At 39.7% G+C, this 23,259-nt stretch overlaps 2 protein-coding genes across 9 annotated transcripts; one reads left to right on the plus strand and one right to left on the minus strand.

Moving 5' to 3' along the window:
• Positions 1-2,541: 2,541 nt before the first annotated feature.
• Positions 2,542-9,655, minus strand: THAP5 (THAP domain containing 5). 4 transcript variants are annotated; one of them, XM_083860572.1, is made up of 3 exons: positions 9,409-9,655; positions 5,834-6,023; positions 2,542-3,941 (listed from the first exon to the last, which is right to left on the minus strand). In XM_083860572.1, the coding sequence occupies exons 1-3, from the start codon at positions 9,489-9,491 to the stop codon at positions 3,003-3,005; spliced, it is 1,212 nt and encodes a 403-aa protein (XP_083716698.1). In that variant the 5' UTR covers positions 9,492-9,655; the 3' UTR covers positions 2,542-3,002. The 4 variants fall into 4 exon arrangements, with proteins under 4 accessions (XP_083716698.1, XP_083716701.1, XP_083716699.1 ...); XM_083860575.1 differs by lacking the exon at positions 9,409-9,655 and adding an exon at positions 9,218-9,341; XM_083860573.1 differs by lacking the exon at positions 9,409-9,655 and adding an exon at positions 8,901-9,101.
• Positions 9,656-9,904: 249 nt separating this feature from the next.
• On the plus strand, positions 9,905-19,224 carry DNAJB9 (DnaJ heat shock protein family (Hsp40) member B9). Of its 5 annotated transcripts, XM_083860577.1 has the most exons (4): positions 9,933-9,972; positions 10,797-10,926; positions 13,652-13,879; positions 15,695-19,224. In XM_083860577.1, the coding sequence occupies exons 3-4, from the start codon at positions 13,663-13,665 to the stop codon at positions 16,123-16,125; spliced, it is 648 nt and encodes a 215-aa protein (XP_083716703.1). In that variant the 5' UTR covers positions 9,933-9,972; positions 10,797-10,926; positions 13,652-13,662; the 3' UTR covers positions 16,126-19,224. The 5 variants fall into 5 exon arrangements, with proteins under 5 accessions (XP_083716702.1, XP_083716703.1, XP_083716704.1 ...); XM_083860576.1 differs by lacking the exon at positions 10,797-10,926 and having other exon boundaries at positions 9,905-9,972; XM_083860578.1 differs by lacking the exon at positions 10,797-10,926 and having other exon boundaries at positions 9,944-9,978.
• The last annotated feature ends 4,035 nt before the right edge of the window (positions 19,225-23,259 follow it).

Here is a 23,259-nt window from a genome sequence, read left to right on the forward strand (position 1 = left end):
AATACACACATTTGAGTTGGAACAAGACAAGCCTAATAAATAACAAAAGGAACGATGATGATTCAGTGTGCTTCTCAGATGCAGGGCTGCAACTGTACAAAAGCAGTTTCCACTGGATCTTAGGGAGTAATATATAGCACAAGTACCCATAAAGCTCAGTGAAATATAATTGTGTGTGTGCAGGGCTGCACTTTATGATTAGGAAACACTGAAATTGCACTGCACATGTAGGATCTAATTCAGAGGGGTTTGATTCTCAACATGCTATTTCTCCTTACCTGTAATAATTAGCCCACGTAATTCAGGGTTAGTGTATAACTGAAGCAAAGGACCCACACATATCTTCCTGTCAGCAGCAACAAGCCAACTACAATGCTAAATATTTTTAAATTAATACATTGACCCTGGGCCCATTGGTCCAAAACATGAGGAAATTTTTAAACCTGGAGAGAGGCTTGTAAAGTTACTAAGTTTTTCTGCTATAATCTGAGATGAAGTTCATTTCTCCAAGCAGCCCTCACAGTGTTGTGCTGTGCACTGGTAGCTGGAAAGGTGCTGATGTCACACCAGTGTTTTGGCTGCAGCTGAGCAGAGCTGGCACAGTATCTGCACAGTCCCCCCAACTTCCCGGCCAGTGGTGAGCAAGAACCCAGGAGTGGACACAACCAGGACAACTAGTAGTTGTCCAAAGGGATATTCCATACCATATGGTGTCAGCTCACATATAAAAGCCAAGGGAAGGAAGAGAAACATGGGGTGGAGAAAATTGGTTATTTACAATATTTACCTTTTGGAGTGACCACTATGTGTGCTGAAGCACTGCTTCCTGGGAAATGACTGAATATCATTGCCAATGTGAAGCTGAAAGTCAACCATTCTTTTTCTTTCTCTTTGCTTGTGCGTGAGAACTTTTGCTTTTGCTTTAGTAAACTGCCTTATCTCAACCTGTGAGCTGTTTTCTATCTTGTTTTCTCTCCCCTGTCCAGCTGGCAGGGGAGAGATAGAACAGCTTGGTGGGCACCTGGCATCCAGCCAAAGTCAACCCATGTAAGTCCCAAGAAACCCTATAACAGAAAGGAAAATTGAGCATTTTGGGTTTTCCCCCACATTTAAAGATGTCTATGCTGCGAACAATATTCTCAATTTTAATACAGTAAGCTCTCAGTAAAAGCAAAAATGTATCAGCTATGCAAACCCTGGGTTAAACCCCACAATTTTTTGGGGGGAATAGAGCTTTCCTCAGACAACAGCTTATATTGTTGCAACTCTTTTGCCATGTCTGAGCTCTCACTGCCATTCAAGGACTACAGTGAAATTTTGAAATAGGTTGTTAGTCTTAAAACATGCACTAGCAGAGGATTTGTAGTACAGTCATGAAACTTCTAAAATTGCCAAATCATTTAGCAATTTCATACAGCATTTTGTAAATCACTTTAAAAGATCTCTTACTTTGTAAAACATTACAAAATGTGCAGTTCAGAGAGGCCACCTGGACAATGTTCCCAAGATGGGATTAGATATGGCAGCAGTGTTTCTACAGTACACAGACACCCCTTGTGATTTCATAGCACACAAGGCCCAACAGGAATGTTCTCTTGTTCCAGGGAGAACAAAATGAGCAGGTCAGAGACATGGTAAACAACTCACCATATGATAAGTGACCTTTATGTCCTTTAGCAATTTTATCAAGCATAGCTTGTGCTTAAAGTCTGAAAGAAGTTAACGAGTTGAAGGAAAAAGCAAGCCTAATCCAGTGGTTAATAATGCAGACTACCTTCTACGGAACTGTGCTTTAGCAGCCCAACTTCTGCACTTCAAGATGTTCCAAGTCTCAAAAATTTTGAAATTTGTAACTTACTACGTAGTTGGAAGCCAGCTTTGTAGCTAGTGTGAACTGATTCTCAATTCCTCATGAAAAGATTACCAGAACAGTTTAGAAAGTGCGTAAAAGAGAATACAAATAACACTGAAAAGGAATCCATTTCCTCCAGTCCTAGACTGAACTGTGGGGATGACACCATTTTGAATAAAGAAAAACACATCCTCAAGGAATCTAATGTTTGTAGACTATAATATATTAGAAGAGTTCAGCTGGAATGGGTGTAACAAGGATCACCTAGCACAGCTACGATGTCTAGTCACGGACCAAATGATCTAGGACTTTTTCACTGTACTAGAGCACACAGCAAACTAGATCCAAAGGAGTGACACACTGACAGAACAAGCAGAAAATATTTAAGCAAATTAATTTTCTTCAATATGAATGATAGTATCTGTCTACTATAGTGATAACCTATGCATTTATTAAGGTATTATTAAGGTATATATGCATTACCCAGTTGTAGGCTGTAAGAGAATCAATGCAGACAAGTCTCACTAGAGCTTTCCCTTTTCTGAACTAGCAAAAACATCTGTGATTAAGATTGCTTTCCACTTGAGCTGAATCGTAACAAAAACATATTAAGAATGAGATGGGCCTGTCCACTGGAACAATATTCTCATGAGAATTTTTGTTTCTAGAAACGAATGAAAGAAAATGCCTTTTATGCAGAAACAATTTTAATAAGATCAAAGTGTACAAAAACTATCAGAACAAATGTTAGATAAACAGAAAACTAAAGAGCAATTTTGGCCTCACTGGACAATGCAAATATATACATACATAGTTTTTCATCCTATATACTTATTTTGTCCATTTTACTGCTGTCTCAAATACAGGCATTGCATGTTTCAGAGAAGCCTGCAGCTGAGAAAAGGTTAAATTATCTTTTATTGACTCAATTCACACACTTAAAAACCTTTGCCCAATTCATTTTTTTTAATCTTACTTGCCAGTATGTTTTACAGAAAACATTCTACCACTTAGCTTTGGCTGATGTAACATTTTAAATAATATTTGCTATTCACGTGATTTGCTTTAGATATTTAAAACACAACTGGGAAAAGAGTTAATTTGTCCAAAGAGGCTAAAAAGATGTTTTAGAACCATCAGTTGAAAGCCTTTACTGTATCATAGTCACTTCAAGTGTTGTAAAGTAATTTTCTACCATCTTCAGCTTTTCTTCAGAAAGCACGTTTTCTTGCTTCAACTGTCTAATAAGAGTTTCCAAGGACCTGAGCCTCCCCAAAGTTTTTACCTCCTGCATTTCAAGTAAAGTTATCTTAGAGTGGAGTTTTGAAATTTTTTCCCAAAGGTGATCTCTGTCTGTGTCTTGTCTGCAGTACGAATGCTCAGTCTGCAGTATTTCATTTCTGTCATATTCAGTCACTTCTGTCTCCTCTATGTCAAGAAACTCTTCCTTAACAGGCAGGAAAGAACTATTTACTCTTTCAGGCTCTTCTGGATTCTCAGCTGGCATAATAATAGCAATGACAGACTCTTCACTTCCACTGAACTGTTCAATGGTTTGTGTGACTGTACTCAGTAAAACTGCATCTTCATTTGTCTGCACTTCACCAGAACAGACCACTTGAGGGACAGAACTTTCAACTGCATAGTCAGTAACAGACCCTAAAGCATTGTTCAGTTTCAGAGATGAATTCGAGTAGTTAGGGTCTGTAAATTGCAAGACTGTAGCTGTACAACCTCCTGAATCCTCTATGGAAGAATGAACACTGGCAGCTTCCACGCTCTGGACTGCTGCTGCCATTAAAACAGGATTAGGCTGATGTACATACTTACATGAACTATCAAGAATGACAGATGAAGGTACCTGAAAGCCACCTTCATCTGGAAGCTGCAGGTTTTGAATTTGTAAAGGTTTTCTCCATACAGCTGGGCAAACTACTTCTGCTTCTTCCTCTACATTTTGTGCAATTACAGGATTTTTCTCTGGTGTACAAGGTTCAAGTGGTACAGATACTTTCTCTGACACAACAGTTGTTTCTTCCTGGTCTTCTTTCTGTACCTGTTGTGGACTGTTCTGAGAAGAATTTTTTTCCTGGAGGAGAAAAAATAATAAGAAAAGAAAATCAACACCTTGTAACAAGAAAATCATTGAGCATAAAGAAATTAGGCAAGTCTCATTTCACAGCACGGTACTGCAAAAGGACTAATTTAGATGAGCACTGTTTAAAAATTACATCAGAGGCCCAAGAATTCATGTAAGCATCTTCCACAACTTTGCTTCAGGTCCTAAGTGTTAGAATAATATTTTAAAGCTCTAAAAGCAATAATAGTGTTTGGCTTTTTAGTTTTGGGTTTTTTTTCCTTATTGTGGTTTGGGATTTTTTTATTTGTTTTATTCTGAGGTTTTTTCAAACTCTAGGGAATTTGAACTGTTTTACACAAGATACAGTAATTTTAAATGCACTTGAAAAGAAGACTAGCTAGCACCTTCTATTACCATCTGAAACACTGTATTAAATATATTAAATGTACACAGTACAATGTTCTTGCATTAAAGCTGATTATAAACCAGCAATTCCATTTTGCCAACTAAACGTCACAGTTTATGAAAATGAAGGGGTTTTTTTGATAGATAATAATCTTAGCAGAAAAATACAATGTTAACAGGACTTTAAACAGAAGTTGATACTGAAAGAGAGACAATATAAAGCTTATCCTTTTTTAGCCACTTTTTTTCCCTTCCTTCACATAAACTACATCACATGATTACATTTAAGATTAATATACAAATAAGCTTTTAGGTATGTCAGTCAGTGAAACAAAAATACAAAAATAGTGCATGTTTAATTTTTTTTCTAGTAGATCTGATTATGAAAAGACCAATCTGAAGAATGTGTACTCATGTAAAACTGTATACATGTTCACACTGGGAACAGAAAGACAAAAAACCGCAAAGAACAAAGAAACAGAAAAATAAGCAATTTTAACTTTGCTAATTAAATACAGGCCAGGCAAAAACCTCAACCAACAAAAAAACTCAAAATCCCAAACCAACAGAAAAACAGGAAAAGGGGAAAAAGACAGAGAAAAAAACAGAAGAAGAGGCCAGGCTGAAAAAATGTATTACAATGAATAAGATAATTTCAAAGTGTATGTTCCTGAAAGTATGTATGTAGTTTGAAGAATTCTAAGTACATTAAACTTTGTGATTCAATTTTATATGAAATTTCAGTCTCAAAAGGACTGGAAAATTTATACATAAATAGCATTTATTTGGTTACCTTCACTTTTTCAAAGACAATACTTAGTATCATGTCAATTTTTTGATTTTGTGAAAATGAAGCACTTCCCTTTCTTTGTTCTGCCTGCAGCTGAAAAACACCTTCTCAGACTATGCAGTTTACCTAGACAAATCTCTTACAAAATACATTAGGTAAATGTAAAGATTAGGTGCCTGTGTAGCACAGTATTTTCATAACCAATAGCTTAAGTCTGTGAAAGACAAGATGGACTAGTCTTGTAGGTTGTCTTTGGCAGCCTACAGTCCTGAGCTCTTAGGTTAAAGGTTAGGGACAGGAAAGAGAAATATGGAGTTTGAAACTAATACATTACAAAGCCGGTGTTTCTGTACAGTTAATAAAAGACTTTAAAAGAGCATTAAAATATTAAGAGTAATTGCATAAGAAAAAGCTTAGAATCATAATATTCTCATAAGAAATTTAACATTTTCTACAGTAAATCCTTCTGTAATTTCCAGTTAAAAAAGATATTGAACCTCCACTCAAACTAGAGGAAGCGTTCTTCCTTTACATTATGGAATCACACACCTGTTTTGTGTCAGTCCTGCTGACAAACTGTTTTGATGGACAGGAATTCTATTTTTAAAATAAAAAATAATTACCTAACAGATTAGAAAAATCTGTATTACATCAATAGTTGGTTAGCTTTGTACTACAAAACAAAACAAAGATAGAAATAGATTACCTCATCATCCGAGGAAGAGAAAATAGTTGGCACAGCAGTATTTTTCAGGTACCGTATCCCCCATCGCACGTCCAGGGAGTCGGGGGTGAAATGGTCACTGCAGAGGAGCTGGTGCTTACTCGGAGTCCAGGAATCGCGCTTCATGTTCCGCAACCATTTCTCAAGTCTCTCTTTATCATGAAGTGGGAATCTTTTCAAAGCAGTTGAAAAGACAAATAAGAAAATATACAAAAATCCCCGTTATTATTGTCTTTCTTTGTCTTAAATAAGAATATCTCATTGTCGCCTAGAAGGTAGCTTTCCTTTAGAAAGATTAAAATAATCTTTTTTTCAAAAATTTTAGGTATTAAATGCTAATCTGGATGTCATGTACATGTTAATCCAATCGTTATCTAAATTATTTCTAGTTGCCTATTTGCTCTGGAATTCAGAAGCAGAATTTCTGATTTCTGTTAGCTGAGGGTTTCAGAATCCAAGATGTTTTGAAAGTTTGATCCTACAACTTGCTCAAAAAGCAGTTCTGCTGAAGGGAGATGAAACACTGAGACATAATTTAAAGAAAGTTAAGACTAGTCCTCATTTTATTAATAGTATTTCTAGGGCTTATTTGTCTTTCTAGACACAACTAGTATTTTCTGTTTAACAGAATACCTCCTAATACATGCACATCTTCGTTTATCAGATAAATTTGGCAAGCTGAATATTTCCAATACAGGACTTAAATTTTGTTCAAAAAGTAAATGCATGGAAATGCAAAGCATTTCTACATTTTGTGTTTCAGCAATTAGACTTTCTCACAGGGTTAGGAGCCTACGTCATATTTTATAATTTAGAATTAACTTTTCAATCATCTAACCTACCTGAAAAGGAAAATGATGAGTATACACCTTCCTAAAAAAAACCCTGACTTAAAAAATACTTGCAAATGGTCAGACAAATTACATCAGAAAGAGAAACAAATTAAAAGGAAAGTGTGTGAAGATATGTAATTTACTTAATGAATTGCAATACACAAATTAAAGGGAAATTAAAGGCTTATTATGATGCAAGTACAGTCCAGAAGTGATGGCAACGGGAACATGAACATTCAGACCACTCTTGTCTCTCACCTCTTCTCAGACATGTATCAAGGTATTTGAAATGTGCTTCTATATTTCTCTGGTGCATACTGGTTTTATTTTAACTCCAGCATATAACTACATATGATACATAAACCGTAAGTTGAATTCTGAGCACTGTTAAGTGACTACTGTTCAGAAAACAATATTCCTGAGAATCATGAGAAGTAATAATTACAAAGGAAAAATCTCCGCTTTTGCAATCCCACCCTCAAATCCCTGAAGCTGCAGGTTTCCTCCAACACATAGCAATGACTCTTATGCAGGTACTGTGTTCTAAACCTGCAAACTCAGGTGATTTTGAGAGAAAGAGGGTTGAAATTTACACTATAAAGGTGCATGTCTTTACTCCTTCCCCAATTTTTTGGATTTGTTGCCATGTAAGTCCTCAAATTACCAAGGAAACAGAGCAAGCTTTTGATGCATCCAGTTCTGTGTATCTTCAGGAATGCAAGGAGTAAGAACACAATAATAAGAACACAATAACCTCTGAAGGACAAGTTAGAGGTTCAGGCCCTTCAAATCCTGTCTGCTCAGATCATGTACACCCAGTGGCAGCACTGCATGTATGACAGAGCACGCTCCCCTGTAACACAGCTTAGGCTGGGTGTTATCACAGAGGTCCAAAAAAGTCTCTCAGGAAGACAGTGGCTTCCTTTCATTGAAGGTTATGTCTCCTAGAGGAGAACACCTGCTCCCATTGCAGCTCCCTCACAACACAGGACCCACTGCTCCACCCAGACTGCTTCAGATGGAAAACAAAATAATCTGTAGCAAGGGAAGGGTCTGACAGTGAAAGTTATTACTTTAGCCTAAAGGCAGCATTGCTAAAACCTGCTCAGGCTTCAACACTCCCTCACTTATAAACAGAATGTTCTCTGGTGTAAACAAGACACAAAAAAACAAAAAAACAAAAAAAAAAAAAAAAAGGGGGGGGGAATTGAAAGAGGAAGTGGACAGAATTTATTTAGCAGCTTCCATCACTACACAAGTCAGAGAAGTCAAGAAATAAAACAAAGAAAGGCAGTAAGGCCAGTTGATATTAGGCAACAAAAAGTTTGGAAGGGGCTCAGACCCCAACCACAGAGCAGCAGAAGACTTCTTCAGTGGTGGTAAGAGGCAAGGGAATAAAACTTGCAATTCATGTCTGTAGTAGTCACTAATATAAGGCAAGAGAAACCTATAAATCAAATCTCAGCACCCCTTCTATAGGAGCATGAAACTCAGAATGCAGCTCAACTACAGCTAAGTTTTGGCAATCATCTCCCTACCGATGCCACACATTTGAATATAAACATGTCTTGATTTGATTATCCATGTGACACTCACACTCTCTAAAGCATAAGAAAAAAGAAATTGTTTTCATGATTGTTTAATGATGCATTCCATATTAGAAATGTGCCAGGAAAATAAGCTTTCCTTCAATCTAAAATAAAATTTCTTTCAAAGCAGTCTTCCTGTAGGTCTTCCTACACAGCCTTCTTGATCTTGGAATGACTATGACTAATCAGAAAAGGAAAGAAGACTTAGTTTGAGGTATAAATTTTACCAAAATAGATGTTGAGGCTAATTGTGAAATTTATCTTCCAAATCTTTCTTAAGTTGCTTTTGTTGACAAACAGTTCCATACTTTTATTCTATATAAACACATTAATATTCAGTTACCTGCACTGTGCTTCTCTCAGGATTGTGAAATACTGTTTACAACTCCCCACCCTGGGAAGCGACAGCCACGTAACCACAGCAGGGCAGAGTTCCCGCAGGCCCGGGGCGGGCCTGCCCCTGCAGCCAGTGCCGTGCAGCATCACAAACTGCTCTTTGCCAGCCCAAGAGCCGGCCCCAGCCAGCCCAGCTGCCCCCAAACAACCAGCAATGCCTCTGTCCACAGCGCGGGTAAAGTAATAATTCTAGTGGGAAAATTTCACTATAAGAAATCATTTTATGTTTACTTGCTTACTCGTCCGGGCCCTTGTCCTGGCATGTAAACCTTCATACACAAGGCACTTCACCACTAAGCCAGTGTCTCCACTACTGCTTGTCCCGCTGGAACATCGCTTCCATACAGGCAGAGCGAAACAGAGCCAGAAGTGCAAATTGTATATTTTAGTCCAATTTGCTTGCCCTTTACTTCGCGGACCCCCCCGCAGGTGTCCGGAGACACCAATTCCGGAGCCCCCGGACGCTGCCGATCCCGGCCCCTCTCCCAGGTCCCGCCGCCTTGTGCGCGGGTTGGTGTGTGTGATTATGTCCACTCTTTATTCCCTACACCCTCCTTTCCCTCGGGGGGTCAGCGCTGTTTCCCTCCAGCCTCCCGGGACCAGACGGGGTTCCAAGGCGAGCACCACCGTGCTCGACCCGCAGCGCTGAGCCTTTCGGCCGTTTAGTTCCGCGGCGGGGCTCACTGCCACCCCCGGGGCAGCGCTCACCCACACCCTGCCCCGCTCCGCGGCCACTCACGGGTAGAAGCTGAGCTTGCGCTGGTCCTTGGCGCTCTGGCCGCCGCGGTTCTTACAGCGGGTGGCGGCGCAGTACCGCGGCATGGCGGGCGGCCGGACTGGGCTGGGGCGGTCTGAGCTGGGCCGGGTTGAGCTGGGCTGAGCCGGGCCGAGCCGAGCCGAGCCGGGCCGGGCCGGGCCTGGCTGAGCCGAGCCGAGCCGAGCCGAGCCGAGCCGAGCCGAGCCGGGCCGGGCCGGGCTGAACTGAGCCGAGCCGAGCCGAGCCGGGCCGGGCCGGGCCTGGCTGAGCCGAGCCGAGCCGAGCCGAGCCGAGCCGAGCCGAGCCGAGCCGAGCCGGGCCGGGCCGGGCCGGGCCGGGGGCGGCCCCGCCTCCTGACAGCGCCCCCAGCGGCGGATGGTGGCGCCGCGGCCTCCCACGTGCAGCGCGTCACGTGCGGCCGGGCGGCCAATGGCGCAGCGCTGCGTGTAGGAACGGCGGGGGCCGCAGTGCGCGGGCGCCGGGTGCGGGCGGGCGGGAACGGCGGCGGCGCTGAGCGCGGCGGGAGCGGGGCCGGCGCCCGGTGAGGTGAGGGTGAGCGCGGCGGACACGGGCCGGGGAGGGCTCGGAGGAAGTGCAAGGTTGCTGAAGTGGGTGGAGTGAAGGTGGACGCGGAGGGGTCGGGGGAAGGGGGGCGCGCTGCGAAGCTTGTAGGGGCAGCGTGGGAAGCAGGCGGAGGGGCGGAGAGAGGGGCCACTGAGGCTCGGCCCGGAGCATTTCTGTGGAGTTCGGGCCTGTCCGAGCCACGCTGCGGTGGTGTTCCCCAGCCCGGCTGCCCGGGAGATGGGGCAGCGTCGCTCGGGGCGGCTGTTAGCGGCTGCCCGGCTCCGGCCCGGCCCCGCCTCGCTCCATGGTGCGCTCCGGCCCCGGCCCGCTCTCCAGGGGTCTGCACGGGCAGGGGGTGCCAGGTTCATTCCTTCGTTTCCGTGTGCTCCACGGCAAGGTTCAGGAACCTTCTTCTGTATTTGCTTTCGAGTCAGTATAGAGGTCAAGACAAGTACAAGCTGCTGAGTTTGACAGACTTGCCTGTAGCTGCTTGAGGACTGGAAGACTTGCTTACTCATCGGATTAGTCCTGGTAGGCGAATCGAGGGAAGACCTCGGTAACTTTATTACTGTCAGTAAATTGTTTGCAGAAGTAATTATAGGACGTGAGCATTCCACAGGTTACTGTAGAGCAATTCTGTAATGAAAGCAGGAGCAGAACACTAGTGATGCTCTGTGTTCTCTGAGGACGTGAGACTTTGAATATAAGCATTTATCCAATATTTTGGTTATTTACTTTCAAAGACGGATGGAATAGAGTATTTGTGTTGCAAGATGAACTAGGCCCTTATTTGTTAAATCTGACAGATTTTATCATCCTCAAATATGGCTTCATTGTGCAGCTGTTGATGAACGTTGATAAACTAATGAAGAACCGATTGTTATCACCTCTGCAGTACTTTGGATAAACATTAGACGGTGCACTTCTAATACAAAGGTGAATAGTAGTTGAGATCTGTACCTGCTTATCCAACAGAGTTAAATAGTTACTATGTGGCATAAGGTCTCTTACTTCATTGACAGATGTACCTAAATAAAGTGTAGCTCTTCATAATTATTAGAAGAGCTCATTACAGTGTGAGGTTAATGTGTACAGAATTTATTGAATTCTGGAATATGGTTTAAGTAGCTACACTGTGTGGCCTGGAAAGTGCAACTTACCTGTCCCTTTTTGATCGAGAAACAGAGGGTGAAGAGACATAAGCAAAAAAAAAAAAAAAGTATTTAGAAGAGACTTTATTTTGAAAAAGATTGTAAAAGTAGTTAGGAATGGCAGGGCTGAAGTAGTTGACAGTAGCAACACTAAGGTACTGACAGCATATAAAATAGGTGTTTTCTGAAAAGTAAATTGAATAATTGGCAGTATCTAAATATAATACTTGCTCTCTCTGATAACCCTATGAAGTTTAAAATGCTGCTTATACTGGAGTTTTATTTATATTTGGTTTTCATTTACAACTTAGTCTTAAATTTGGGTTTGAGCTCAAGGGCAGGATTAAATCTGTGTTTGATAGTTTAAAAAACAGTGAAACTTAAGTACTATGCTTTAGAAATCAAATATAGCTAAGAACTTCATTACAGAACTTCTAAGGTAAGGAACTGTAGAAAAATAAAAATTCAGATATATTTTGCTATCAAGAATTAATACAAGTTGAGATGGTTAGCCAGAACAGAAAACCTGAAGGGGCTAACTTGATGATCTCTGGCTCTCATGAGTTATGGAAGAGGGTTTTGCTCTTACCGGAGGATGTGAACTGTTCCTTTTAGCTCTTTTGGGTGTTCAGTAGTAAAAAACAGAATGGTTGACCTTAAGAGAATGCAAGCATGATGCAGGTGTGGTTAGTGAAGTAAATAAGAACAATCCCAATGTGTGAGATGAGCACATAAGTCTGATCTGTAAGGCACAAACAGGAAGAAAGCCCCAAAAGCATGGAGGGGTGTTTACGTGTGCAGTTCTTAGTGCCCAAATGGTAAAAATTCAGGTTAGTGAAGTGGTGAGAGAAGATATGTGGGGAAACTGTACTAAAAATACATCTGATATTGTGCATGAAGAATACTGGAAAGACCTGTCCATTTGGTATCTAAGTATACTGATCAAAATACGATTTGTTTCGACTGCTGCCCCTTAACACTTGATATCATGCAGGCTGCTGGCCAAATAAATGCTTAGGAGGGCATGGGTAGATTAGTCTTGCAAGCCTTTTGCTCTCGTCTCACAGCATTCATTTTAGCCCCCTGAGTTACTTATTAGAAATGATACTCTTTTCTGGTTTTGGTTTTTGCATTTTAATTTTGTTTAGAGGGTATTGACTTCTAGGTAAATGCTTAATTTTCTTATGTATGGGATATTCAAAGGTTTTGAATTCTGCCTGAAAAATACTGGGTCCCATGCTGGCTAGCAAAAGTATTCTGACTTTAATGGTGCTCAGGCTGTAAGTTTGTTTATTCAACTTTCACGAAAGTAACACCAGTTATCTCTGAGCTGTTCTTACATGACATTCAAATCAGTGTAATCTGCTGGGGGAGACATGTTACATCTGGAATGTTCAGGGTCTTGTCATACATCCTTCTGGTCAGGTGCCAGCCAGCATTCTGTCTGAACATTTGCCTTTCTGCACTCTGTGTTTTAAATGTAATATGTGCAGGCATATTATCTGTTCTCACCTTCTAGTAGGAACAGCTCACCCTGTCCTTCAGGAAAATCATGAGACATCATGTGGCTGTGTGGAACTGGTTTTTTAAATCATTTAAGTATGCCACAATTTTTCCCCTGAGTTCTCAGATACTTGTTTCAAAATACATCTTTTGACAGCTGAGTTGTTGAAAAAATGTTACAGCTTCTAATTATTGTCGAAGCTATTTGTCTTGTATAAAAGACTTTTTTTTGCCTTCAGTTCCATTATGGGGGTTTCATATGTAAACCTTTCTGTGCAGTGGTATTTATCAGGTGAATTCTTTGATATCAAAGATATGGTAGGTGTTTTCTTTTATAATGCAATCTGATACATGGATGAGCTAAGCCAGCCTATTGTTAAATAAAGGAAAATGTGCTTTACTTGGCTGAATTCTGGAAATGAATGATCTGCTCTTTATCATTGTTCAACCTTAGGTTGGTTTAACAAACTGAAGCTGAGCACGAGTGTCTAATAGTCTTGTCTCCCTGCACCTCACAGTCATCTCCAGTCACAGGCCAGTTGTGTTTTCAGGCTCCTGTTGTTGCACCAGCTAATCAGTGAGTTGGTCTTCCAGGAGAGAGTCAGTTTTTGCAGCCTGTGCTTAGTTTAGAGCTGCTGTGTTTCTGGTCCCAGAACTCAAGGATTAATGTACAGCTAGTTCAGGTATGGTAGTGTGAATGCAATGGAATGTGCTGTGTATTTACTTATGCAACTTTTTATGATAATGATCAGTTAAGTGTAAAACAAAGATGAACACTAAAGTGGTTGTTATGCATGTGAAATGTCACTTTGCAGTATTTTCAGTTACATATTCTATGAATATGAAACCAGCATAATGGAGTTTGACAGGTGTAAAACAATGTGCTTACAAGTCTGTCATTGACTCCCGAAACATCCTGGTCTTCCTCTGCCAGCCTACAATTGCAACTAAGTTGTTGTGGAATGTAAAACAACTTGTTCTTCAAGTATATTTCCTTTTCTTTTTAGGAACTGGAGAAATGGCCACTACACAATCTGTCTTCACGTTTGCTCTCTGCATTTTAATGATAACTGAATTAATACTGGCTACAGAGAGCTATTATGATATCTTAGGAGTTCCAAAAAATGCATCTGACCGCCAGATTAAGAAGGCATTTCACAAGCTGGCTATGAAATACCACCCAGACAAAAATAAGAGTCCGGGAGCAGAAGCGAAATTTAGAGAAATTGCTGAAGGTAATACGCACTATCTTTTGTCTTAATAATTTTTACATGTCTTATAGATATAACCTAAGTGTTTGGTTTTTTTTTTTTTTATTGAATAAGAGGTATAAAGGGGTTTTTTTTCTGAATTCCATTGAAGTGCTGTCAAATGTCCAGTATAAAAATCTGAGTTGTTTCTGTGTTCCTGCACATAGGAAGGCTTTTTACACAGTTTATACATTTCGCTTGTTAGGCTTCTGGCATACTCCTCACAAAAAATACTTGGTATTAGGACAGCTTTAGCCCTAGGAGGTTAATTGTTAGCTTTTGATCTGTTTCGTAAGATCCAGCTCAGGATTACTACCAGGGCTTCAGGAAGGCCTAACAGCAACCTTGCAGTAACTCTGGGGAGATTATAAGAAAACACACAGCAGGGTCCTTCAGTGGTTCAGGTGGGAATACAATAGACAACAGGTGCAAGAGGTTCTAGTGGTTATAAGGAAAAACTTTTTCACTTTGAGAATAATGGCTGGATTGGATGATCTCAGAGATCTTTTCCAGTCTTAACAACTCTGTGATTCTGTTTTACAGGCCAGTGTCAGAACAGATTGCTTAGAGAGGTTGTGCAGTCTCCAACCTTGGACACTTTTCAGGAATGACTGGGTAATGCTCTGACTAACCTAGTCTGATCTCATAACTGACCCTACTTTGAGCAGGAGGTTAGAGACTGAGGTTATGTCTAACTTGAACTATCTTGTGATCCTACAAATATACCACTTGTAGGTATTGTGTGATAAAATGGTGCAAGGGGATAATTTAAAACAGAAAGACTTGCTGAAAAATAAGGTACACACACTTGTATTCCCTGTAGACTCAGGTATAACATCCATCTATCTGTGTAGTTCTCCTAACTAACCTAAGTGGGATTTCTGGCTTTTACCTTCTTGTCTGCAGAGGAGTTATTTTGAAAGAAAAGTAGTTAGTAATATAATGAAAGGAAGCAACAGCCTTGTGTTAGATACTTACTGCAGTTGTTAGCACCTACCACAAGAGGAGATAGGAACTCTAAATGTGGAATTATATAGAATAATTTCAAGTCTTTGACAGGTAAGAAAATGAAAATGAGTTTTTAAAATATTTAGTTATCAGAATGGGTATATTTTCTATCAGAGTTTCTGCATTGGAATACCAGTAGCTGTAGCTGTAAACCAAAGATTGGAGGGAAATCTACTTTAATTTTGGGTATATTCCGTCACCAAATCTAGGTTTATTGCTGAACTTCCAAAAAATTGAAAATTGACACGTGGTGAAATTAATTTTTATCTCCTTGATGTTTATGTTGTTGCTTGGTTGTAACTGGTGTTGGTAGAACTTTCTGGCTGGCAAGTAGCTTTGCAGACGTTGCCCTGTGTTTCTGTGATAGGAGTGCAGCAGATGCTTTGTCAGGTAGAGCTCCTAACTCATCCTTCTTCCTTCAGGCTTTCTTATCACCGCTTCTCATTGTTAATTTCTTTCAAATCTAAACACTAATATTTATTAGTAGTTAAACTGTGTTGTATTATGTGTAACCTGTCCTCATAATATAGCTGTGTTTGTCTATTATTGTAAGTAACTATTTTGAAGCAGTTTATTTTGGTTCAGAGAAAGGTAAGTAAACGTTGGGCTTGATTGGGCTTGAACATTGAATGACAGTTTTGTTTGAAATTTGTTTGGTTCAGGAAGAGTGGGAGAGAAAGCTGATGTTCTTTGTATTTGTGTAAGTTTTTTTTTTTCTGTTTTTTTTAAGTGGAAATGAACTGTAACAACTCTTTTTTTTTTTTTTTTTTTTTTTTTTTTTAACATAAATAGCATATGAAACATTGTCAGACGAGAATAAACGAAGAGAATACGACCAGCTTGGCCGTCATGGAGGAAGAGGAAGTAATGGAGGCCCGTTCCATCAGTCATTTAATTTTGACTTTGACGATCTGTTCAAAGACTTTGACCTATTTAGTCAAAACACACGGTCAAAAAAGCACTTTGAGAATCACTTCCGAAGTCATCGGGAGGCTCATAATCGGCAAAGACGTTCTTTCCAAGAGTTCTCTTTTGGAGGTGGACTGTTTGATGATGTGTTTGAAAACATGGAAAAGATGTTTTCATTCAGTGACTTTGAAAATGCACACAGGCACGCGGTGCGAACGGACGCCCGGTTTCATGGATCCAGCAAGCACTGCAGGACTGTCACTCAGAGACGAGGAAACATGGTTACCACATACACTGACTGTTCTGGACAATGATGTTTCCTTCCTTCTAAACTTTCCTTCTTTTCTCAACATCTTCATAATCTTTCTTGGTTTTGTGCTAACATGGAAGAAATTCTCTGAACTGTATTTTCTAAAAAACACTTAAACTATTATAAAGAAGTTGTAGATGAAATTAATCTTCAAAATAGAAACAACATCCTGTTGGGAAGTAAATGTGTCAACAGCTACTTAGAATGGGAGAGAAATAATCTCATGTAACAGAAGAAAATATATATATTTCAGTTTAGTAAACACTTTCCCTAAATTTGAACACAAGATATATATTTTTCATTTCAGATATGTAATATAATTTTTTTTCATAGAAACCAGTTTAGGACTGATTGAATTACTGGTGTGTGGATTGAAGCAGAGGAGATACTTTAATTTTGATGTGCTGCTTTTTTTTATTATTCACGTCTTTCCAAGTTTGCACTTGCAGTTTTTGCCTGATACAGACTTACTGCGCAAATTACATAATTTACACAAAATAGCAGCAGAAATACGACTTCCCTGGGTCTTTGTTACTCTCTCTAGCATTGCAAAAGTGTTAGTAAAAGCCTTACTTTTCGAAGTTGGAAAATAGTGAGGGAATATGCCGAGACATATGCGAGTGATGTAGGAATTAGTTTTATTTCTGAATTGGCCTGAAATGAGCTTATAATTTGAATAACCCTTGACTTATTTAGGGGATATAGAGATAGTCATGTATGTAAGTTCATGTGCTCACTAAGTTTTTGCTTTGGTTTTTTTTCCCTCCCCCGTTCTTCCACAATACAAATATCTCTCTAACAAGGTTTGGAAGGGCACACCCAAAACACTCTTGTTTTTGGCTTACTGTATTACCACATGTTCACTCACAACTCACTTTATTGAACTAAAATATCCCTCTGAGATCCTAGGAACTTCAATAAGATAAGCTTGCCTGCAGATTTGTGGTGTTCCTGAAAGGGTTGAAGTAAAAGCTACAGTGTTTAGATTGACAGATTTATTACCTGTCAGCAGGAATTCTTCAGCATTGTGATTTGAAAGGTAAATTCTTAGCCTAACCACAGAGTAAAACTGAAAGTTACAATCCTTGTAATTCATCCAGTGCCTTGTGGGTCTGGAAACTGCTAATAAGGACAGTACTAATGGGTATAGATTTTAGCACCATGGAAACCCAACCAGTGTAAGCTACTTAAAACTAAAGAGGAAGGAAAAACCACCAGAAAATGCTACACAACAAAACCCCGAAATACTTTAGCTGCTGTCAATCAGAAAGTTCTGTTGTAACTCTTTAACTAGTCATACAGGTTCAGGATGTTAAATTGGCTGTCCCTTTAGTAATGGGAGATAAGAATTTACCTTTAAGGTTGATTGCATGAGCAAAATAAGCATTTTAACTAGCAGTGTTCTAAATATGGTTTTGAGTTCTTAAAACCTTTATTAAGAGATTTAACCCTTTGCTTCTCAGATGGATATTGAAAGCTGCCTATTTGCCAAGGAACTTTGGCCTTCCCCTCAAGTGTGCATATTATTGCTTGTTCAATTTTCATTGCCTAATCCTAGGAATGGATTGTTGCATTATATTAAGTGCTTTTGCTTTTCTGTGTTCTTCTTTATTTATTAATAGACTAATACCTCATATATGGTCTTTATTAAAAGCCAGTAATTTGTGCAACGTTATCGGAATGTGCAATATCCTTATAGTAGGAAAAGTGCTGGATTGAGTGTGTTTTTTTCACCCTTTTCCTGTGTAAGTAATGGTTTTTGTTTCTTCTGTATAATTAATATATGATTCAAGCAAAAGTTGTACTTTGTAGATTTCTGCATTTATTTTCTTTAACATTCTCCATTAGTCCTGTGCATGAATCATACAATCTGCCCAATTCATATCATATGGGCATCCAAGTGAAGAAATTATTAACTTAAAGTTATGAATTACTTTGTCTCACCAAGATTAAGTATTAAACATGAGAATGCTTGTGAATGTCGTTTGATGGGAGGCAATTCCAGAAGAGGGATGCAAAGGTAAATTATTAATGCCTTTAGTGAATATTTATTTAATTAAAAAAAATTCGAAACATTAGAATGAGCAATTCACTTGGGTCCCTTCCTAAACTTTGAATTAGAAGGGATGAAAGCTAAAATGAACACTATAAATTGTAGTAAACACATTTCACCCTAAAACTCAAGTCATTTAAGTGAGTGTATAAATTTACAATCTTTCAAGCTAAACTTTTAGGTGAAAATAAGGGTCTTGGATCCTTCTAGACTCATTTCCCCTCTTTAAGAATGCTCCAAACTTAGTACAATGTACTTGTTTTCCTGATCTCTTTAAAGTGTAAGTATGAAACTGATAAGAAAACCAGTAGTGTTGCTTTTTTTTATCTGATCCGCCTTAAAAAAACTTCTGCTTAGTCTATTCTAATTCGATTTCATATTATTTCTCTTAATTACTTGTCATGGGAAAAACAACAAATGCTTTCCAGTATTTCTGTGGCTTCTCTAAGTCGTCTTTCTGGTTGTTTTTGTTGTTGATCCAAGGTCAAATCCAGAGGAAAGCTTGTCATGAGTATTGCAGAAACCAGTGTATGGCTGTCCCTGTGGTTTTCTATGATGGGTTTGCTTTGAATAGACTTCAGCTGGGAAAATTTGGGCATGCTTTCCTTAGCCAAGAGTCTTCACTTTCATGTCCCTCAGAACACAAGCTTGCAACACATGTTGTGCTTCTCACTTATTCAGAGCTCTTGCACATTCTTTCCCTATTTATAGTGTTTGCTTCATGGCAGGCTGCAGCGGAAGTCCTGGTATAACCTTATGACACCCCTGACTTCAGAGTTTAAGTGCCATGTTTGGTCTCTCTAAATCTTATGAAAATACCCAACAAAACCAGGTTTTGTTAGATAAGAGTGAAAAATAAAATACTGAACAATTTTTTGAAAGTAATTTATGTGTATGTAACTCCAAATTATTTAGTTTTTAAAACTACCAAAAAAGTGTTTCACCATGTTTGTTTTCTTCCCATTATACTTTTGAAACACAGTATCTAGTGGAGATAAAAGTACTGTAAAGTTAATTAGCGTGCCATTACATTAAACATGTGAAAATTAATGGTGTGATTTTTTTTTTTTCTTCAAGATATAATGGGGAACCAAATGGAAGTGGTTTGTGTGGTGCTTGTGTTTTTATGGAATGTTTTGACCACTGAAATTTCCCCGAATGAGATGATGGGGTTGGCAGGGAGTGGGGCTGAAAAAAAATTGAAACAATTTCACCTGGTTTGTATTTTTTTGAGATGTTGGGAATGGCTTGGAGTTAAGGTATTATGCTTTTAAACAAAGCAGGCAAAAAAGCCTATGCTAGAGGACTTTTTGTCTGAGAAGCAGGGCGTGTAACAGCTGAAAGCTTCTGCCTGGAGCCGATGGGTCGCTGCCTGTGCTCTGCCCTGCTGAGGTGTGTGAGGGCAGCACAGGCCAGTGCTAGAGGCTTAGAGTGTCACAGGGAATTGCAGCCAAGATCAATTGAAGCCAAGATCAGATGCTGTTGTGCTGATTCACAAGACTGCTTGAAAGTTTCTTGTTTTCTGGGTCTGATCTTTAAAAGGTGGAGAGTATGAAAATTTTGGGATTTGGTTTGTCTCATCTGGCCCTTTCTCTTTAGAATCATCTTCCTTGGAACCCAAGCAAACTCTCATCTTAATAATGCAAACATAGATTTTGAGGACTGACTGTGTTGGTAACTGTAAGATCTGCACTATATTTTTACGGTGAGGAGTGGGGGTTTTAAAAAATTATTTGTAAATTGAAAACTGTGTGTTTTCATTTTACAATGTGTATGTTGGACTTAAAAGCCTTGTGTAGTATTTATCAGCTGTGCCATGTATGGGGCTCCTTTCAGACTGAAATGCTGTTCAGAAGATAGTTTGGCTCTGGCAGCTGTTGTGGTTGAGCCTGACTGGTCTGCCCTCGGATAGTGAGTGATAGATTCTCACAGCCGTGCTGCTGGCTTCTGTCCTGTGGGCACCTGTTCCTTCAGGAATGGGCAGAGACCAGCTCTGTAGAGGCCACTTAGCAGCTGTGATATCCATTGACTGTAAGTGACTCCTGGTATAAGTCTGAATCAATTCTAGCTTATGGCTATGCTTCATCCTTGATTCCAGTTTCTTGTTTTGAAGTTTTTCAAAACAACAAACTTTCAAAATCAAACAAAAAATAGACACAATAATAATAAAAAAAGCAATACCAAAGCCCAACAAAACTGCTTTGAAGTGATGTACTCCAGAGCTTGATTTGGGGTATGTTACTCATTATGCAGTAGCGTGTAGTTCAACTACCTATTTATGAACTACAGTGGCACTGAAATGAACATTACTGCTTGTGTTGTTCCTGCTGAAGTTGCAGTCACACTGAAAGTGTTGTGGAGCAACAACACAGATCCCTAGGATGGCTGCAGGATTCTGCCAAGGCTCTGAGACACTACCTGGAGATGGTAGACTATCTTGTCCAAGCAGCTCTTCTGGAACAGTCCACCAAGGAATGAATATGACCCTAGTATTAATATAGCTTTTTTGTGTGTTTGCACAAAAAGGGAGGAGGTTGTGCTGGGGGTTGTGTTGACTTGTGTTGCTGGTCTGTTGAGAATCTGAGTTGTGTGTTTCTCTAGGCTGGCAAAAACTGATGCTCCTCTCAGAGGCATCCATGAGGGGAGAGAGGTGTCTGATGCACCTTTGATCTCCAGCCATGTGCAAATGGGAATGTGTGCTGACAATTGGATCTGTGGCACTGGTGCCACGGGACTACTGACCTCTGTTGATCAGTGATGTTAGTGTCTGGCTCTGTCAAAAGCTTGAATCATGAACCTGTCTTAGGTGGGACTGTAACATCTCATACGTTAAGCTGAATAATTCTGGCCAGTATAGATATAGTAGCCAGAAGCACAATCAGGGACTGTTATTTTTACTCCAAATAGTTATGCTGGATTTAGAGGAAACAGAAGTACGGAATATTGAGTAATACACATCAAGGGACCCTGAAGCTATATCTATGTTTCTGTCTTATGAAGATTTTTCTAATTCCACATTGAATGCTCTTCTTAAGCACCACTTTTTAAACTAAAATATTATCTAGATATGAAAAAGAAAATGGAGTTTTAGTGGTTACTTCTTGCATGTTATTGCTGTAACCTGTTCATCTCCTGCTGATGTGGAAATGAATGTGAACTAGGAAAGGTGAAGTGAACTGTCTGGAGGTTGCAATAGAGTTTAACCCATTTTACTTTAGGGCTTAGAACTTGCAAGATTTTTAGCCTTCAAAATGCAGGATTTTTGGTAGTGACCTAATGACATGTTGTGTGTTATGCCCACATGGCAGTAGTAGCATACCTGTCTCCTGCTGTGCAACAATAGGCACTTTAGGGAACTCAAATATAAAGTGGAGCTGAAGTGCCTGTGCTGTGGCAGCGCTTGCCAGGCTCCACCTGGCTGAAGCAGGGGAATCCATTGCAGCACCATGATCATTAATGCTGAACATACAGAGCTCCAGCTGAGGAGGAAGGAACTCAGCCCAAATTGCTTAAAGAATCCCAACAATTAGTTTGATTCAGTCTTTCTGCTTTAATATGTAAATTTTTGCATTGAAAGTTGTTTAAAATAAAATAGATCTTCAGCCTGTCAGGCAGCCAATGCCTGCTTGGGTGGATGATTCTGCCACCTCTTGGTAGCTCAGACTTGGAGACAGGTGGGGAGGCAGGGCAGAGGAAGGGCTAAGACTGTTGCTGGGAGCAGAGTGCAGATATTATCACTTGTGTACAAATAAATTAAATCATTACTGTGCAGGTGGAGCATAAATATAGCTTGCTTCTGCTGGGAGCTGAATGCAGAGCTTGTGGCTTCTTGGTAGAAATATTACTACTATCAACAACATGTATTGTCTTCACTTCTTCTTACACCCTCCTCCCCTCTGTGGTTTTTTTTTTTTTCTTTTTTTTTTGCTTTTGATGGCTGATGACTCTGCTCCAGTTCCTGTATTTTCCCCATTTGGTAATGGCTAAAGTAGTTATGTTTCTACTTGCTTTGCAAGTTCCTGTCAGTTGACTTTAGTCTATACATATGAAACCTATTTTGCAAATCCAATTTAAATGGGTTTAGGGTTTTTTTAGTAGTACAAACTATTTAAATGAAACCTAATTTCCTCCTGTCTGTCTTTCCCCATATCCTGTTGAGTTAGCTACATATACAGAATGAGGTTTTGTACTGGTTTTCTGCTTTTGTTCTGCCTGTGGGAGGACAAATGATACCTAATTGGGCGTAAAGTGAGACAGGTGCTGACAGATGATATCTTATATAAAATCTGCTGATATGAATTTAACCTACAAATTTTCAGAAAAAAATTATCCCTGGCAGAATAAGTTTTTCTAATTGGCACTTTGCATGATAACATTGAAGCTTGAAGACTAAACAAACCTGAAACCCCACCCACCCAAACCCACTGCCTTCCTGAACATGTAGGTTAACCTGAGCAGGGTAACTATTTTACAAAGTTTCTTCTGTGTTGAGGGAAACAGGCTTTTTAACAAAAAATAAATATCTGTAAGAGGTAATGGAAAGAAGTGCTGGAGCACTTATACCTCCACAGGTAGATTTATGCTTGTTAAAATAAAAAGATTTATTTCAACTTAAGGGCACCTAATCAACACAGGGCACTCTATGAAATTACCCCCTTGTCAAATGAGTATTATTTACACTTTCTAAGTACTGTTTTGCATCTGCCCAGATTCAAAGTTATTTGCATCAGCTTATGTATCCTTTGCTGGCTATGAGAGTGCAAGGAGTTATCGTGAGTTATTGCTGCTTAGAACCCACAGTAACTTACTGCCTGCTCATAATTCAGTCACACATTTGAACCCTGATCTGAGTTATGCATGGTTGCATAAATAATCTGAGATAAAGCCATGAGGAGAGGCCAGATTTCTTGACTCCTGACATTGTACTCTTATCATGAAGCTGTTCTGACTATTCAATCAGGTCCTGTCTCCAGTGTCAAATTAACAGACTGCTTCACATAGTGTTTTTTGCTGTGTTACAAAACCTGTCTTGTGTACGAGGTGCTTCTATTGAAACTTTTTTATTCTGTTGTGATAAAGGTGGAC

This window comes from Zosterops lateralis (assembly GCF_965231275.1).
Source record: "Zosterops lateralis genome assembly, chromosome: 4".
NCBI lineage: Eukaryota > Metazoa > Chordata > Aves > Passeriformes > Zosteropidae > Zosterops > Zosterops lateralis.

What these genes read in the sequence shown, in the direction of transcription:
- THAP5 (XM_083860572.1), bottom strand. Translation starts at nt 9,491, where the DNA reads ATGCCGCGGTACTGCGCCGCCACCCGCTGTAAGAACCGCGGCGGCCAG. An exon ending in CGCAAGCTCAGCTTCTACCC is followed by an intron (nt 6,024 to 9,408) that starts GTGAGTGGCCGC and finishes TGCTTTGAAAAG; the next exon opens with ATTCCCACTTCATGATAAAG. An exon ending in TCTCTTCCTCGGATGATGAG is followed by an intron (nt 3,942 to 5,833) that starts GTAATCTATTTC and finishes TTTCTCCTCCAG; the next exon opens with GAAAAAAATTCTTCTCAGAA.
- DNAJB9 (XM_083860576.1), top strand. Translation starts at nt 13,663, where the DNA reads ATGGCCACTACACAATCTGTCTTCACGTTTGCTCTCTGCATTTTAATG. An exon ending in ATTTAGAGAAATTGCTGAAG is followed by an intron (nt 13,880 to 15,694) that starts GTAATACGCACT and finishes TAACATAAATAG; the next exon opens with CATATGAAACATTGTCAGAC.